We start from the raw sequence: 18898 nt of genomic DNA, 5'->3' as shown, positions 1-18898 counted from the left end.
TATATAATCTGTAATATATGTATTTCTTTTGTTGATGCTCTTACAGGTGTTGAGAGTGATGTCTAGCATTCTTTATACTAACTTACTGTCTTTATTTTGGTATATTGTTGCCTGCATGTTTGTATACCTTTTTTTCCATTGGACCCGTTACTAGCCGTTGGCTATGGGTCCGGGCAGTGTTTGCGTACATTTTTAATGCAACAAAGACCAATAAATAAATGAAATGAAATGAAAATGAAACCACTGAAAGTCAGGTGCGAGCAGAATCGAACAGAAAATACAATTTGCTAAATATTTCAAGTTTCAAACGTTCGCACACCACTAATAAAAGTTAAAACACGACTGAGCTATGTGGAGTCGGGTTTGTGCGAATACTTCTGCAGCGCACTAGACCGTGAACTTCGACTACAAATGAAATTTTCCATTATTTCTTTAATGTAGGGGTGTGCGAATATCAAATTTTTCGAATACGAATCGAATACGAATACTTGGTTCCGAATATCGAATCGAATATCGAATAATCAAGGACAGATGCATTTAACCATTACACAAAATTTTTGGGCACCCAAGAACATCACAGTTCAACTATCAGTGATCAAATGAACACAAAAGATTTGTGTGGCTGCACAAAAAGTATCGAAGTCTCGAACATTATTCATAGAAGAGTGGAAATATCAGAGAAGATGGCTAGTACACATCATTGATTAAGGCTAGCTTGCCATAAGTACAAAAGCGCGTTGCTGGGATGAACATAAAAGGTTGTCGTGAAGGAAAACCGGCTGCTCCACACGGTCAGGCAGAAGTAGCTAGTTCCCTTCTAGCTGAAGCGACTTCTCCAGCCACAAAAATGTCCTCTCACTTGGCACTGAACTGGCACGTATTGCGAGGTATTTCGTGCAGAGCTCTGACTATACCAGCTTCGCAGGCATAGCCACAAAGAAGCTCACCAGCGTAGTCAGCTACTGCATGGCCCAACGTTACGCATTGCTCTGAGCGCCGCTATATTGTTATGTCTCTTTTGATAGGACTTGCGGACAGAAATGATCGCCGGTGCTCGCAATAGAATATTCGGCTGGGTACGCATATTCGCGTCGGATCGAATATTCGAAACAACACGAATACTTAGATTTCGAATCGAATACGAATACTAAAAATATACTATTCGAATTATATTCGAAAATTTCGAATATTCGCACACCCCTACTTTAATGTAAAAGGACATGCCGCAGATCTATAGAGTCACTAGCAATGCAAATTATAGGAAGATAGCTTTAGTTCAAAAGCTTGTTTTCCGCTTGAAGTTAGCACTTAAAAACAAAACAATGGTTCAGAATTTCGCTGTATCATGTTATGGATGGGTCGGATATGGACGAATTTTTTTGTATAAAACGAAAGTTATCAGAAGCAGAGGTCCCCGGAATTAGGCGTAGTCACACCCATCCGCAGTGATTGTTCAGATAAGGAAAAAAACATGCGAAATACGTAGATACCACACGCAAACTATTGCTTGACAGACAGTCTTATAGGGGCGGAAAGCTTCTTTTTTTTTCGCAGAGGAAATGGCTCTAGGTTTATACATCACATCACCTGCACTTGATTTCAAAGTTAGTTTGGTTCCTGTAGTAAGCTGCCGACTTTGACGCCTTCAAGGTCCGAAGAATCTGTTCTCAGGCACAGTTGCACAGTCAAAGAAATAAACTCATTGCAAGTATAAATATATCAGGATGTATTGAAGCCTATGCATTAAAATGTTTGTCACTTTATCTTCCCTTTCAAATCGCAGTCTCATTTGAGGAAATTTTTTTGTAAGTAAAATTGTATCGCCATCAGTAAACAATGGCTCAAGAAAAAATCATATGCGCGCTAATACAGGTAGAGGAACCCTGCACGATTATCGTGAGAACAAGAAAACAGGCACGGCCCGAGAGCCTTACTTGGTAACAAGTTAACAAAACATTAAAATCAGTGCAGCACGCAGTTTATTTGATTTGCAACGGAGAGACAGTAAGGGCAAGGAAAGGAAGCACCTCGAGTTAGCAGCTGTCCTCTAATGGAAACCACAAGACCAGTCCCTGCGGAGGCCATGTGTACACTAACTATAGAAAGCCAGCAGATGGGGAATCACCACTGAGGCCGGTGCCTCCGAAGACTGCAGCCGCGCCGTCCGCATAGACTAAAACGCGAACAGTCGAAACAGAATGAAATAGCATTTCCGCGGTATTTTTTGGTTTACCAAATCACTAATGCTGCATTGCACTTATTGTGCCTTATTCTGCCATCATCAAGGCATCATCACGCACATTCTTTAACTCCATATCAAGCTAAAGTTAACGCCTTTATTACCCACGTACAATTGAGGAATGGTACAAGCTACCTTCTGATGTTGTCATGTCTATTTGCATTTATGTATGTTTTCTTGAAAGAGTTGAACATGTCTCATTGTGTTTTGCTAACGTATGTTTCGCGTGATGAATTCATATTCACAATGTTGTATTCTTTTCGCCCCTCCTGCTAGGGGCACACTTAGGGGCTGCAGTATTTGTTAAATAAATAAATAATTCCGATGTGCTACTGTGCTGCTGTTTTCAAAGGAAATAAACCAGGGGCTGTCGCGTGGTCAAACAGCCTGCGAGCAGCTTTTTTCCTGCCCCCCCCCTCCCCCCCACGTAATATCAACGGTTGCAAATAAATCATAATTATTGGTGACATGTTTAGGGGTATCCCCCAAGGTGGATTAGATTTGTAATAAGGTAATAAGGGAGTAATTACTCATTGACATCCCCGCAAGCGCAGCCATACGGATAGGAAAGCTATACAGCTTTCGCAGAAACTTCCCAGCCGCGGCGGCCGAATTTCGATGGAGGCGAAATTCTAGAGGCCCGTGTACTGTGCGATGTCAGTGCACGTTAAAGAACCCCAGGTGGTAGAAATCTCCGGAGCCCTTCACTACGGCGTCCCTCATAGCCTGAGTTGCTTCGGGACGTTAAAGCCCAATAAACCAAACCAAACCATCTCAGAAACTTCGTAGTTAAAGAAAAATTCGTCCTGGTCCGGGGTTCGAACCTGGGACCACCGCTTCACCTGCTGCGCTCGGGTGGTTGTCAATGAGTAATTACTCCCTTATTACAAATCAATATTATTATTACAAAAAAAAATTGCTCAGCTCACGCCATGGCTCTGCGCGGCAAGGTCAATGACCCGTGGGTTGAGTCGCGGAGGGGTCACTCACCGTCCGAGTTTCGCTTCGAGGCATCGGAGATGTCCCTGGCGACGCTGTCCTCGCTGAAGCTGGCCGGAAGCCTCCCCGAGTGCATGACGTTGTCCGCGCTCGCGTTGGAGTCGCAGTGGTAGCGACTGCGGGACATCGGGGAATGCAGGTGCGACGGAGTGGCGGGCTGTCGGTGCCGACGGATCGTGGACAGCCTGCTCACGAAAGACGTGTTGTGCTTGAACCTGCGCTTGCCCCGCCCGCATCGAGAGAGAGAGATATCAGCCAACCCGGACAACGGCCCACGCATCATCGAATTCAGTGCACCGAATGAAGAACACGCCGCGCATAAATTAAAAGTACGAAGTGCTTTAACTACCTTCCTTGGAAACTTCAGTCGAGGATCGCTCCGAAACTCGGGCAAAGTTGACGCCGAAACGGAAGCAAATTGTTGTACGAGCTACTTTTATACAGCACAAAAACGTGTGCGTTAGGAACTGGATTCTTAACCTCACCATTTCAAAAAAAGTTGATAACTGACTACTGTGCAACATTACTCGCGGGTACCGCATGCAGTTTCAGTGTTCTTCCTCACCACTAAAATTCATAAAGGAAGCTTTCAGACCACAACCTAATATCTAAAACATTATTAGCCAACGTTTGTTTCATTTTATTTGAGAGTACCAAAAAACTGTACTAATTTCCTTCTTGATAACACACAGTAAAAAAACGCAGATGTTATAAAATAATGCGTACAGTGATGGTAATCCTAAAGATGATGCGAAAGTCAGCCCTAACGTTCGTAATCACACTTTAAGCGGATGCATAGGAAGCTAGAGATGTCAATAACCACACCTAAAACAAGTTAGTGGTGGTGATTTACTTCTTATACAAATCAGAGATTTGCGCCCCAAAATGGGAGGGGCTCTTGTCTAGGGCTTCTGCAGTCTTAGTTGTTTTACCGCGCCCTGTGAACCAGCTGCATTTGGTCCTCTAAAATATGGTACATTGTATTTTTTTATACATGTGTTTCTGGTTAAGCATTTTTAGCACCACCAGGCGCGCTCGTGTAACGACGACGAAGAGGCGGCAGTTACGCGCCAATCAGAGCGGCTCTGGCTAGAGGACGCTGCGGTCGTGGTTTCTCCTGTCGCAACGCCGTCGCCGCAACATGAAATAAATGTGCACGGCCGTCTGTGCAACATATGAAAAGGCAAGAATCCGTATTATTCCGCTCATTCACTGCGTTTATTGGCTCTGTGCATGTTCGCTTTCTTCCTTCATGATTATCACTGCTTTCCGGTCCGAAAAATGCGTAGGTATAAACAAGCTTCTTGGTTGTAAATGAGCTCTGCGCTGCGCTCAGCTACGACGCGCGGCGTAGGCAAAAACTCGGCATGCCTACACTGCACCGAGTGATGCTGCCTTCGAAACCAACCCGCGTGTGCGAATACACCCAAGCGTGCGCGTCGCTTGTGGTTAAGAAATGCCTGGAGGTAATTATGGAGTTTTTGAACTTTTTTGCCTGGCCAAATCGCCAATCAGAGAGCTGCATCGGCTTTCTTCTCAGCTCCTATTTGACAGCAATCAACAGAGTGGCTACCGCGGGCGACTACTTTGACTAAATAAATGAAACCCAGAGAGCGCAATGTGTAGAAAGAAGAAAATCGTCTACAGTTTTTCATTTTCCGGGCCCTGCCGCAAGAAGGAGGACGACGCCACGGACTAACCGGCGTAGCTTTTTCACATGACGAGCCTTGTGATGCGTTTCTTGTTTTCCGTGAGCTACATCTCTCCAGAGAACATGGAAAATGACTGTGCGCTTAGGTAACACCAGTACTCTGAAAAAGGTAAATGCGATTTATCAGTTCTTCGGAAATTTAGCCAGTGCCCAGCAAACTTAGCTGCTTATTGTGCTTGATGAAACCGACTTGTAACAGGAGTCGAAGAGTCGCTCCATTGGTAATGTATACAGGTACGCAAGATTGCGCGCCTTCTGTTTGCTGTCCTGGCTTCGGAAAAGCTGCACGCGCGTACAGTACGGCCCACTGTTAAAGGGAACATGCGATCGCGAGGCGTCCGCGCTTCGCGGCGCGCTGCCGCCGAGAACTTGTGGGAATTGTCGGCACAAGACGAATGCGCAGTAAGCACAGCGGTTGGTCTTTCCACGCATGCGCCTCATGCCGCATATTCTCGCCGCATCTAGGCAGCAGGGCTTCGTGAAGCGCGGAGGCCACGCGATCGCATGTTACCTTTAACAGTGGGCCGTACTGTACACATGGGCGTGTTCCTCCAGCTTCGAAAGAAAATAACTCTGTTAACTTTGTTGAGCAAAATACGCGTACTTCCACATTATGATTCTGATTTTAAATTCTCCATTCATGTGCTTGTCAATTTTCTTGATCAGAAAGACTTTTGGAGTGGTATTCGATGCGTTCACTAGGCTCTCATCGACCTGCAATTCGAAGATTCCGATAATCTTGGAAATAACCCTCGACGCGACGTTTCCGAGACTCTACCAACGCTCAATCTCTTTGTGGGACCAGTGTTAAAATTAAATACCCGTTGAAGCTCACGGAAGTGAAAAAAGGAAGAAACTACGGTCGTACTAATACCCGTGCGTGGTGTTCCTTCGAAAGTGGTGCTTATCGGTTTGCCGTGAACACTGAAGGCGACTGCAAAGGACTGTTTCGTCTTTATTACGCAAACACATGTTCAACACATAGTTCCAGTGACAGGCATCTGAAAACAGCTCTCCGACTTTGAATTTAGGATCCTACGCCCACGGAATATCGCGTCTAAATTTCTCATGTTCAGAGTATGACACGAACTAGTAGGCATTGATTCTTGCATGGTTTGCCACGCAACCGAAAAGCAACTATGCGGATTAAGAGACGCAAACGAACTGCTAAGATTTTTCTGCGTCAGACTTGTCCCGCTAGACGCCCGCTGCCGATCGCTTTCGCCCCTCTTTGAGCCCAATAAACTTGTGGAAAATTAGGCTGTGTCCTTTAATCTGCCTCGAGGCTCAACCAAACACAAAAAAAATTGCCAGACTATCGCGAATTATGTTGCAAAACACGCAAGCGTTGCGCCCCTAATGCGGACAATCCCGGATCCCGGCTTCTACCTACACAGCAAAAGGCACTGCTGAGTCCTGACGCCAGCGTCAGAGCATCTTCATGACGCCTCTCTATAGGCCTAACCACTTTTACACCGCAGTCCGCGTGCACCACCCGGCCGATGCAAGGTGCTTCGTAATGTCGACTGCCTTGAATTGGTCTCGAGAGTGACGTCCTCTGATGTGACGCCGACAATGAGCTGCTTGCGATTCGTGATGTTGACGTTGAACTCGCCACCGAGGACACCTAGCGAAGCGTGATCGAAACAGGCGATGGATGGCTTGATCAATTGCAGGATTTTTTTCCGGTGGTCACTTAGCGCCATCTTGTTGCGGTCGCACGCCCTGCCCGACGATGACGGTGAGGGTAGCGCATGTCCTTCTGCTCGCACGCCCCTCTCCACGCAAACCCTCTATCTGGCACTTCCCTACTCCGCATGCTTTGCGTCAACTGGGCGATTCCGAGTGAACTTTGCTTTACAAGCTAACATTGCAGTAATGGTGCTATGCCAGTTTACAAGGATCAATAACGTTAGTCTCTAAATGAGTGCCGTTTAGAATCAGTTTAAAAAAAAGCAATAAGATTCATCTTCAGCCGGTATGATCGCAAGTTTTCACCTTCTTCCCATATGCACAGTTTATCTTTACAAACTTTAGAACATAGGCGCACACGTGAACGCATTATTATGCTGCACAAGATCGTTCACACATCATCTGGCATTCAGGCACCCTTCACATTTGTGTCATCAAGCGCACGTGCAACCCGACGGAACCACCCATCAAATATTGTTCCCTTCAAACCACATATAGATTGTTTTAAATTTTCTTTTTTCCCTCTAACCGTTGAAATTTGGAATGGATTGGACGGCTCACTTCGTTCATTGCCAATTGAAGAGTTTGTTCAGTTGCCTGACAATTTGACCCGTTGATCTGTTTTTAATACTTCTGTGTTATCTATTTCTATGCTACCCATGTTATTTGTTTTTACTCATGTATTTACCCACTCCTGCTATGTCTCTCCTGAGAGACAGCAGTATTGATATATAAATAATAAATAAAATGGCAATAAACACATTGCCACAGTACACAATCTGTGATGCTGCAAGACGGTCAAAGTGTACTGAATGAACTGGGACCTGCCGCATGCTATAGCCCCATGTTTTCCCGAAAGAAAGGGTCACAACATAGAGATGTCTGAGATGCACGGCAGAGAATTGGACTAGCTTCCGCAGTTGATATTGCTGACCGAAGTCTCCACCATCAAACAGCGACGCGTGTAGAATTCATGTGGACATAGTGTATGCTCCAAGCGGACATCAAATAGCAGGCAGTATGCGTTTCCCCATGGATGCAGCGGCGTACTTCATTCAAACTACCCTCCAGTCGTTCACGAGTGCACGGCCGGGAAACTACTCTGTGGGTGGTGAACTCAGTGCGGAACTGGAATGGAGATGAGTGGAAACCTGACAGGGCTAAGTAAATGATCTTTCCTTAGCCGCCACAGTGTCGGCCGCTGGACACCACAGGCCCTGTCAAGCATAGTTTCTGAGCATTGCACGAACACAGCTCGAGCAGAATTCAACACACATGCAGACTTAAAAGAGCCGCACGTGCTTAAGAAGGCAGCATTGTGTTGTCTTCTATGCCCTGAAATGTGAAATGATTAGACGCAAGCAAATATGTGGCTGCTTTTCAACCAGCTTCAAGGGGCGCATTTGTACGGGCTTCAGTGCACACATTAAAACCGGCCCACTACTCAACACTTCTGTCATGGGCATACCTTTCCAACGCCATATGTTAAGGGAGGAATCATAAAATATAAAATTTGTTAGCTCGCAAGATTATGCTAGCCCTTTGATCCCCTTCATCCTTCTGAATACCACCGCACATCGTAAAACCATTTCAGAGAAAGAGGACAGTGTGTTGCTTTGCACAATGTACCATGCTGAAGAGCCGAAAGTCGGGCAGGCATTCCCATTGGAAACAGTGTTCATACCGTTCATACCGTGCGTTCATACCATTAGAAACAAACACGTATCACTTTTGCGCGCACACGTGCGCTTTGCAGAAAATGGGCATGGGCAGGGCATATAACACGACGGGAAAATAACATATGGCCCTTTAGGGCAGCGTGGTGGGCTGCAAGGAAGGCAACCGTAGCAGGCTTGCCGCGTTTACATGAATGCGATTGAATGCGTCATAAGTCCATTTTTAAAGAGAAAGGGCACGTTTTGATAAGGCACGACTCGTCATTTACTCTCCTCCTCTACGTTTTTGCCCTCTCCCTCGAAAGGTGGACTGGAGTCGACTTGTGTTGCATTCATGTACACGCAACTACAGAGAGAGTCTGGGCGGAGGAGACTGAGAATCTCGCAGGGATAAGAAGGCCTCATCTGGCGCTCGACAGGGTTAATGGGAGGTATGAGGGCGAGGCTTCGGTCCTGCAGTATATGTAGACGCAGTTAGCTGTTGGCGATGACGATTATTATGGTGATGGTGGCATGCGTGGGGAGTGTGACAAACCGAGCGTGCCGTGTACTCACAGGATTCCAGCACCGGGGGCAGGCAGGTCCAGTCTGTCTCTGCGCTTTGTGCTTGTGAACGACCCTGAGGCATAGCTGGAGACGGGGTGCAACAAGACAAGACCACCGCACTGTGCCACTGTGCGGAACACCGTCAGGCGCCACAAGACAAGTGCTGTGAGCCAAACGCAAAAGGTCCAAACCTAGCACTCCTTAACAGCTTATGCCATCAGGCAAGTGAACCTACACGACTTTGTGACGGCTATTTATGCCGTGAACTGAGCAGAGTAATCCTAGGCGACCACGGAATCTTTGCAACATATTGATATAGAACGTGTTACATAACGTCAATTTCTTTTGCTCACTTCACAGATAATATATATGTATATGTGCACCTGTAGGCACCAGTCTATGTGGACATGTAGGCTATAAATTTCTCAATTATTTACATTTTCAGGAGTAACAAATGTAATTCGCTTTGTTTGTATATTACCTTTTCACAGGTATCATAGTATATAAATTTATGAAATGCTGTACAACCATTCTTGTCCTTATTTTGTAACATCATGCAATACTATGTAAGCGTGGTATTCCTCCTGTGCTGTCAGTTATTTAACGCAGCCGGACCTTTTGTCAAGCTGTTTCCACAGCTTTTAGTCCCGGCTCCTCCTTTGTAAGAAAGGAAATAAACTTCAACTTCAGACTCCAAATCATTCCAAATTTTACGCTCCATTTCAAGCGTAACAGTGAGAAAACAACGAAACGGTTTCAAAACTCTCTCGCGGAAAACTGACGGGACGCACTTAGTGAACGAGAAACATTGGCACTCAATAAACTGTACTGCGGCTATGATCCATGAAAGGATATCAAGTTGCCGTTTCGTTTAATACAGAGACGCGTTTTTAAGTTCGGTAGTTACATTTCGGATGGCATCTTTTGCATTTGGCGTGGGTGTGAACTGTGCAATAAAATTGCCTCAGTGTGCGAGTGAAAAACAAGAAACATGCAGGTACACTAACCAAAGGTGTGAGTGCTCTCATTGGAGTCGTCGAGAAATCATATACTTTACTTGACCTTTTTGGTAAGCAATGAGCGCCAACATGATGTTTTTCGAGTCTTGTGTACACCTCAGCAAGAGTTGGTTGTCCGCTCAATTATCGAAATATTTAAAGAGCGCATGTGCCGTAGTTTAGTGTCCCTTATCTGCCGTCCTTACTGTGCTTTGCCTAGCAGATATAGAGGGAAGTTTACTACAAGTACTGACGAAGATAACAAAGCAGTATCAAATTGCTTTAGCTGTCGTAAAGGACAGAAAAACGCTTTCAAATATAAATTTCGTCTGACTGACATCTAAAGTGTGAGAAGCTTCTCCTTCCTTGGCTTTGTATTCGTACTGCGATGATTTTCCCCCGCAAGACTCCAGATTGCAAGCAGTCCGCCTATTCAAGGCACAATACTTCAGGAGAAAAAAATTACCCTTCCTTTTATTCGAACCCTTTGCCCAAAACAGAAGTTATATACTCATCCGCCTCCGCTTCCCCGCTTTCTCTGACAACGCAACTGCTAGAAGAGCTTAGAGAGCAAACAAAAATCTTGCACTTATTCCAACCCACTCTTCTTGAATTGAATGATCCGGAAGTATAGGGTTGATTTTGGCAGGTCGTTATAACTTCTCACGGAACGACACCACCGTTTATAGCAATATAAATTAAATAAATGCAAATATTATGATCTAATGCGGTTATACGAGAATATATATACGTCTTGTACAATTTATCAGTCCGTCTGCGCAGAAGATACAATAACTAAAGGTTCAGAAACCTGGAGTGGCAGGCCTGACGTTTGGCTTACACATCCACTTCGGCAGCTTAAAATTGTTGCCTACAGATGAAAGCAAAATAGCGCTGCTAAAAGTACACTTCATTTTTCTGTGCGCGAAGTCGGCGAAGCTCGCAAGAACGCTGCCGCCTAGCGGGCGCAATTTATAGTAGAACCCTCGGGAAACTTCTCTTGTCCTTCACTGGACGCGTACGATGTCCTGCAACGCAATATTCTTTGCAGTGCAGTCGTTTCTCTTTCCAGCTGAGTGAACCACAGGTAATAGCTCGCGCAGCACTATGTGTCTTTAATACTTAAACTGCGGTTCAAAGGCCAGTCTGTGTTGGGTATGAAGAAAGACGTGCATATCTGGCCCATTGGAGCCCTACGTTCTATCAAACGGGCCTTTTTGCGGACATAACAAGTTGCAAGTCATGCCGCCCGGTGAACGAATCCAGAAATCTCTAACCAGCATTCTTGTGCTCGCATTATGATTGTACTTTGTCACTGGCCTCCACTGAGCTTCTTTTGCAGTGCACCCTTGGATGGCGCCCCTACCCTATGTTCCCATTTTCCTCGAATTTATGCCCATGCAATGGTGAGACTGTGCTTTCTTGCAAGTCGTTAAATATGCCCAACCTGTTTCCAAGCCTAAAGTGCAATAAGAGGAAGGAGCGAAGCCTCAGTCCAGTCAGGTCAACACATTGTCGAGCGCAAAACTTAGTAATTTGCCGCATAGTTTAACATTTCATTTTTAATAGGTCCGCAGAGACACGGAAGAGGTTCAAACGAAGAGATAAGCGTGCACTTGCCTACGTCATTTCACGCGTCCAAGCACAGTTTTCAAGGATGAATGCAAACGAACTCTCCCAACAGTAACTCCTCCTCCTAGCTGTCCACGTCAATGCAACTGAAGTTCATCAAACACTAGCCCCATCGCAGCCACCGACTGAGGCTCCCTTCATTCTTCTCGCTTAAGTTTCCACTTGCACGAACGGTCCTCCTTTCGTTCTTAGCATGCAACTCATTTCCGGACAGTGCACACACGCACACGTGGACCAGGCTAATGCCAGAGCACAGAAAATGCTTGCGCCTGTTGCAGAAAGTTCCCGGCTCATCGGCCACTCAGAACACGTGTTCAATACGAACGAAAATGATGCGGCCACACGGGACGGGGGACAGTGTCTGGCTCGCCACTGTGCGTTTCAAGCGCCGCGCCGCTTACGTGGGTGGACTGGGCAGAGGGACCTGATGAATCTTCCACGTTGCCACGGACATGGAATTTTCATCGGCGGCATAGCACCTCCACAGGCACTGGATTAGAGTAGCAGCTGGCACACGCCGTCGGATCATGTGCTTTTGTCGCTGCTGCTGTTGTACTTTGAGCGCAAATCCAGACCCCAGGATGCCCTGCAGAACAAGAACAAACAGCGACGTCAGTTAGAAGCCTCATCCACAGTTCTTGTGCTCATCCAAAGGGCTAAAGCAATTACGGGGGGCACTTAAGACTGCTTACGTGCTTTGAATGCGAAAGCACTGTCTCATGGTGAGCGCTGTTCTGAGGTTCGTTAAAGATCCCTTCCTTTCTAATGACACAGGTACTCATTAGCATACAGTCGTAAGGGAACGCATACACTAGGTTCACCATTGTTTGCTAGTAAGTAACTAAGTTTTGCGGCCTTTCAGAAAAAGCCAGAACACATTAATGCTGGTTCAGTTGTCTACAAAGGATTCATTGTTCTACCCGCTTGATTGCAAATGGTTCTCTTTAACAACCCGTGTCACTCTTTTCGTCTGTCAAGGACGGGTGTCAAGCTGTCAAGCAGAGCCGCTTTATACGAGCATTCTGCAGAGAAGTGCCATTCGAGGTTTCCATATCCCAGATGGTGAGCTGAAAGTATTAGCTTATGCACATGATTTGGAGTTTTTCTGCGATAACGTTCCTCGCTCAACTGAGCGGTTTTGCACAGTTTCGGAAGCCCATATTAACCGTTCCAAGAGTTGCAGTCTGTGGTCTGGCTTGTGGGGATCCCCACCGCTTAAATAGGCTAGCGTGGCGTGAACATCTGCACCGCCCAAATATACCTGTACATGTGTACCTTGGCGTACCATTAATCACGTACAGAAAGAGTGAAAGATACTGGAACGATCGCGCATTGGCTGTACAGCGCAATGTTCATGCATTTGTGTCACACGGCCTATAAATATTCGCGAAAGCTACCGCCGTAAGGCCGGAATACATGGAGCGTTTTTACGGTGGCATGTCGGCGATTTTCGCCCGACGGCGCGCACTCGACGTCCGGCGTCGAGAAAAACGCCTGCCGCCACCGATCTGGGCCCGCCAGGTATTGACGTGCGGCGTCCGGTGAAACCTGAAGCGGTGGCTGAAGCGAGCCAATAGCAGCGCAGAAAGCCCGCTCTTCCTAATTGTCTGTCCGCCGCGATGGCTGCCATGGTCGACGAGCTAAGCAGGGATTTTGGCTCGGAAGTGTTATCAGGAAAATAAACGCTTCATCAGACTTGAAATGTCGCTTTTTTTTTTGTAGAAAAGGACCGAACCTTGGACTGAAATGCCTGCGTTTCCTCTGTGAAGCGAAAGTGCTGAAAAAAAAAAACCCGTAGCCGGTAATATCCGCGGCTGAGCGGGTATCCAAAGGTACGCGACGGCATGCATTCGAGCATGCAAATCCTTATAGATTGCTATGCATGCCTACTGAAATCAGCACATGGTGTCCAAATGAACAATTTATTGATTATAACAGAAAAGTCACATCGCTGCCCTCAAAGATCTCCTCGCTCAGTGGTGTTTGCCACTTGTTGATCACATTTGCTTTCGCGTCGAGGGATACGCAGAGGCACGCCGCCGCTTACTCGCTTCGAGTATCTCCGGCCGTGCGTCGCGCCGCCACGACGTTTGTGGCCCCACGAACTTCTTAGAAAAGAACGTCGCATGTACCCCGGGCATTTACTTGTTTCTAGAATAAAAAATGTATTATGCTTTCCATATTATTCACTGTGCCAGGGTTTGTATTCATCGCTAGCGACGTGATTACCTTTTCAATCAGTCAGCGCGGGTGGCAAAGTTCAGTCCATCTTTATCAGCGGCAGATTGTTGCCCGCTTTATGCCTCTTCGCGACACTTCCCACCCGATACCTCAAGGGTTTTTGAAGACAAATTTAGTTTAGGCCCCATGAATAGTGTCCTAAAACTTCTCTGAGCGTCCTTGTGTACGGGTGTTTATGCAAGGAGTATTGCTTGCTGTGCGTTTTCTGGAAAGCCGCTTGTCAACAGATTCTCTTATTATCAGTGGCGCGAAAACATTTGTATAAATACTCGATTCCGATGCTTTTCTCACCTTCTATTTACCGCTCATAGTACTTCGGATTGCCACCGTATCCCCACAAACTTCTTAATCTCATCCGCCATCATTACAAACTAAAGACCTATGAAATTTAAAACTTCTACATGTCACATTTTGCCCCACTCCAAGGGGCAAAATGAGACACACATAATGTAACGCGGCGGCCAGCCGAAGAATGAGGCGTGGTCAACGATGGCTATGAGGTGATATAATGGCCGCTGGCATAGCGCGGGCGCTCCGTCCCGCGCCACTGCCAGCTTCGTCTTCGTCACACTACCCGGGGCCTCCGAGCGATCGTCCCGATCGGTGACGAACAGACGGCGAAATGGCGATGGTCTTGAGTGAAGGATCGAACAATATGTAGAAGATGGTGCAGTGCTGGCCGCCACGATGAGAAAGATGAGAGAATGAGTCCCGGTCCACGAAGCATCCGCGCCGTATGGTGCCAGGAGCTGACGGCCGAGGTCTCTGGACGCACCGAACGGCGGGGGCAGGGGGGCGGTGTCTTCACGTTTCGGTCTTGGGTCGGTGGGGTCTTGGGTCGGTGGGGTCTTGGGTCCGTCGGGTCTTGGGTCGTCGTGTCGTGTGGTCCTGGCGGGGGACGGGGCTGGGGTGAGCGGCGAGGTCGGTTCAGGTCGGGCGGGCTGGGGCATGGCCGTGCGGCGCTGACCAGGTACTCACGGCCGACGTCCACGGCATGCCCAGTACGCCGAAGCTCCGTGACTAGGTTGGCGATGAAGGGACCCCAGCACCTCACACCAAATGTAACATAATATGATCGTACTTACGTATTCTTGCAATTAATGTACCCGAAGGTGGCTCCATGGACTTGTAGACAATCCTCCTGGGCCTATTCGAGTGACAGACACTTTACTAAAACCGAACCCGACACTACTTTGCTCCGTGGCCCACTACAATCTACGCAGAACGAATTTGTGGATTGGGTGATAGTCCAGGCTTAAATTTACGTCGAGCGACAACCTATACGGGCAAGAGGGCGACCAAAAAGCGCTGATTTCAACTAACACTGTCAGAGATAACGTGACAAATCGTTCGTATTTGTATTGCATGCGCGCTGAACACACATACGTGCACAAACCCACACACACACACTTATATATATAAGCAGGGGGTGAAGATTGGATGGAGCCAGTGGAATATAGACGGAACTTAGTTGACACATGAAGTAAAGACAAATTTAATGTGCCTTCGTCACAGTGATCCTCTGACGACTGCCGGACCGTGTGTGCGTGTGTGTGTGTGTGTACGTGTGCGTGTGTGTGTGTGTGTGTGTGTGTGTGTGTGTGTGTGTGTGTGTGTGTGTGTGTGTGTGTGTGTGTGTGTGTGTGTGTGTGTGTGTGTGTGTGTGTTCTGTGTGTGTGTGTGTGTGTGTGCGCGCGCGCGCGCGCACGGGCGGCGCAATACACTCATTCGACGTCAGTGCTTTGTGGTGTTTCCCTGTTGTCCCTATTCGTTGTCGCGCTGTATGCATGTAAGCCTACGCAGTTCAACCGACGCGCTCTGCGTGTAGCCTAGCTACACGATGTTTTAGAGCGCAGCTCTCAGGCGCCCGTTTCTGCGTATCGCGGCGTCGCCGTTGTCCGTTGTAACCAGCAGTGGACACCCTTTAAGATGCGAAAGCAATGGAACGGGAGCTTGGAAAGGAGAAAGTAGAAGCGCAACCTCCTCCTCACCTTTGCAACCGGCGCGCCAGTGGGGGCCCAGCTGTGCACAGCAACCGTGACGTCACACAGTAGCGGTAGAACGAGCGCGCGCGCGTCGGCGGTGGCAGCTACACCACCGCCCCTTCGCCAGACGTCTCGTTGCTGTCGAGTGAGTGAGGCACATGGCCCCGAAGCGGCCCAGTGATTCTGAGCCAAGCGGTTCGGAGAAGCGGCAGCGCGTTGACCACAAGGCTTTCGCCAAGCACACTTCAGAATTTCCTAAGTGTCTTTGGTATTTTTTTTAGGAAAGGAAATGCGCAGTATCTGTCTCACACATCTCGGTGGACACCAGAACCAGAGGTAAGGCGCATAACTGCTCTCTTGGAACACTGGACACCTCAATCGTGCTTTAAGCTACGTGGCAGTAGTGAAAGATGTGCGCTGCATGCTTTGGCACTGACAACACTGTGCCAGAAACGCTGCCCTGCCAGGGTGGAACGGTGGGTGGGGACTTTAATGTAGATATAAAAACAAGCGAGAATTTCTTAGCACTTATTCGTGAGAACATGCCGTTCCTTTCGCTCGTAACGCCTCCCACGGCTGTGACAACCTCGCTAAATACTTGCGCAGACCTCTTTGAGAACCAGGCATTGGTGCAGCAAGCCTAGCATATATCCACCTATTCCTCCGACCACACAGCTTCCTTCATAACAATCAAGAACTGTAACGGAGTCTTTCTTGAGGAAGGAATATGTGGGAAAATAACATGTTGTCTGTAATTGTACACACATGTCTTCTTCGAATTATTTGCCTCAATCTAACCAAAAGCAGAAACAGGAGATGGGCTCCGCTCAAATTTCGCATTAGGAAAATCGTCGGCAATTTTTGTGTCTTCTGCGCGCCACTCGATACTCATTGTTTTTCTTTTGTACGTTTATGCTGTCCTAGAGAGCGGCAAAAGAAGGGTAGAGCTTTAGAGCATGCAATAAAACAATTACTTGTACTTTGGACCCTCCAGAATATCATAACATCGCGTGTCGCCCAACATGGTGTAGCCTACTGCTGAAGTATTTCTCTGGGAGCAAAAATTCTCAAATTTTGCATAAGATGAGACCAGTAACCATGTGTAATAGCACCATGCACGCGTTAATCTAGGATATAAGGTTGATGGAGGTGCACTGCTTTGAAAAATCTGGCGCGCAGAATTTCGCACCTTTTCAACCGCATTTTCGTTCACCAAATCTCACTTCACAATTATTTTTCTCTTCTTGCAGTGTTCCAATCTTGTGGAGTTCTTTTAAAGAAACTGGGCTACACCGAACCAATTCGAGAAATATTGAGAACTGAAACGATCCTCGATGAGTACCGCAGCACGCTCAGGGTGGCACCAATACCAAGAAACATGAACCTAACCTCCACAAAGACCGAAGAGAGGCAAGGGCCGACCGCTTACAGAAAACACACGCATCCCAGGATACAACAGTGTATGTGATCGCTGCCACATATGCCATGACAAGGGGACAAGGCACCAACAACGCAGTGGCAACTGTAGTCAACTCGGAATTACACGAGATTACCAGCGCCTCACTGCAAGACTGCTCGATAGCTGAAGCTGAAGAAGCGGCCGTCGCTCTAGCGGCAGCGGAGGGCTATCGGACTGGGCGGTCACTGACAATTCTTACTGATTCACAAGCAGCCTGCCGCAACTATCTTTGCGGCAGAGTCGGTCACAGAGCGCTCCGCATACTCCGCTCTGTAGACTGCAAGACGGAACAAACACATGTAAAACCACACAAGGCGATCAAACATAAGATCATCTGGGTACCGGAGCACACGGGGGTGGCAGGAAACCAAGAGGCGGACAGGATAGCTCGAGGATATACTAACTACCGAGCATCCAACGTCAACGACCTTGAGGAATCCCTGCCAGTACCTCAGGAATACTCGGCCATACTCAACAACTACAAAAGCAGCAGGATGCGGTACCCACCACCGCACAAATCCTTAAACAAAGAAGACGCTGTCACAGGGAGACAACTTAAAACGGGGTCATATACAAATCTCAACACACTAAGTAAAATTCACCCCACACTTTACGCACACACTTGTCCGTGGTGCCATGAAACACCTACACGGTATCACATCACATGGGCATGTCAAAAAGTCGACATCTTCCCAGTTATACAAAACCCAAGTGTGGAGCAATGGGAGGGTCTGCTCTCCAGCGACTGCCGCGATGGCGAGATCGGTTTGATACGGCGAGCTCAGCTGACGGCAGCATCCAGCGGAAACCTGGAATAGGGGCAACCGACCGTTGCGGATGGACTCATCTGACCGCATAAAAAAACACTTGTGCTAGAGCCAAATAAACTTATCCTATCCTATCCTAAGCATGCAGTAAGTAAATTGCCATGGACATTTGTCGAGTTATGGTACACAAGTGTCGAATTCATATGACAGCTCCAATTTAGGGGTGCTAAGTAACAAAATACAGCGTTCTCCCCCATTGTGCCCTCCTTCCGATGGCCACAGATCAGTGGAATGTCCCGAACATTGGAAATTCCGACGGTGATTCAAGGTGTTCATCGCCAAGTAACTCGGGGTGGCAGCCGTACGAACTAGAAGCATTTGCCCAGATTTCCTCGGCTCAAAGCAAATTCGTGAGGAGCGCCACAATATACTTTGGCAGCAGCGGTGGCCGCGGAAACACACTGCTAAACCGTCGTCTGTACTATTGCAGAGCTCCTGCTGCACGCAAGCAACGGCCGCACGTGGGAAGAAGTCTCTGCGCACTTTGGCAGCAGCGGTGGCCGCGGAAACACACTGCTAAACCGTCGTCTGTACTATTGCAGAGCTCCTGCTGCACGCAAGCAACGGCCGCACGTGGGAAGAAGTCTCTGCGCACGCCCCCTTCACACTGTGAAAGCCGCCCCGTCATCTGCTCTGGAACACGCCCACCGCGGCAGTGGCGCCAACGCCGTCGCCAGCACTGGATATAAGATCACCTCAAGGGATCAACAGCAGCACTTTGGCAGCAGCGGTGGCCGCGGAAACACACTGCTAAACCGTCGTCTGTACTATTGCAGAGCTCCTGCTGCACGCAAGCAACGCCCGCACGTGGGAAGAAGTCTCTGCGCACGCCCCCTTCACACTGTGAAAGCCGCCCCGTCATCTGCTCTGGAACACGCCCACCGCGGCAGTGG

At 47.8% G+C, this 18898-nt stretch overlaps 1 protein-coding gene across 4 annotated transcripts in view; it reads right to left on the bottom strand.

Moving 5' to 3' along the window:
• LOC149325131 (potassium voltage-gated channel subfamily KQT member 1-like) overlaps window positions 1–18898 on the bottom strand; it is a 469319-nt gene that overhangs the window by 58590 nt on the left and 391831 nt on the right. For all 4 annotated transcript variants that reach the window (XM_089563197.1, XM_089563198.1, XM_089563199.1 and 1 more), the window contains exons 7-9: window positions 11895–12079; window positions 8873–8947; window positions 3230–3453 (exon numbers count right to left, since the gene is read on the bottom strand). In XM_089563197.1, the coding sequence (XP_089419323.1) occupies window positions 3230–3453; window positions 8873–8947; window positions 11895–12079 (484 nt within the window). The remainder of the gene's footprint in view (window positions 1–3229; window positions 3454–8872; window positions 8948–11894; window positions 12080–18898) is intronic.

Source organism: Amblyomma mixtum, chromosome 10 (genome assembly GCF_055824585.1).
Source record: "Amblyomma mixtum isolate Tamu chromosome 10, ASM5582458v1, whole genome shotgun sequence".
In the NCBI taxonomy this organism is placed as follows: domain Eukaryota; kingdom Metazoa; phylum Arthropoda; class Arachnida; order Ixodida; family Ixodidae; genus Amblyomma; species Amblyomma mixtum.
The sequence above is the reverse complement of the archived record's forward strand: the minus strand, read 5'-3'. Positions and strand labels throughout refer to the sequence as shown.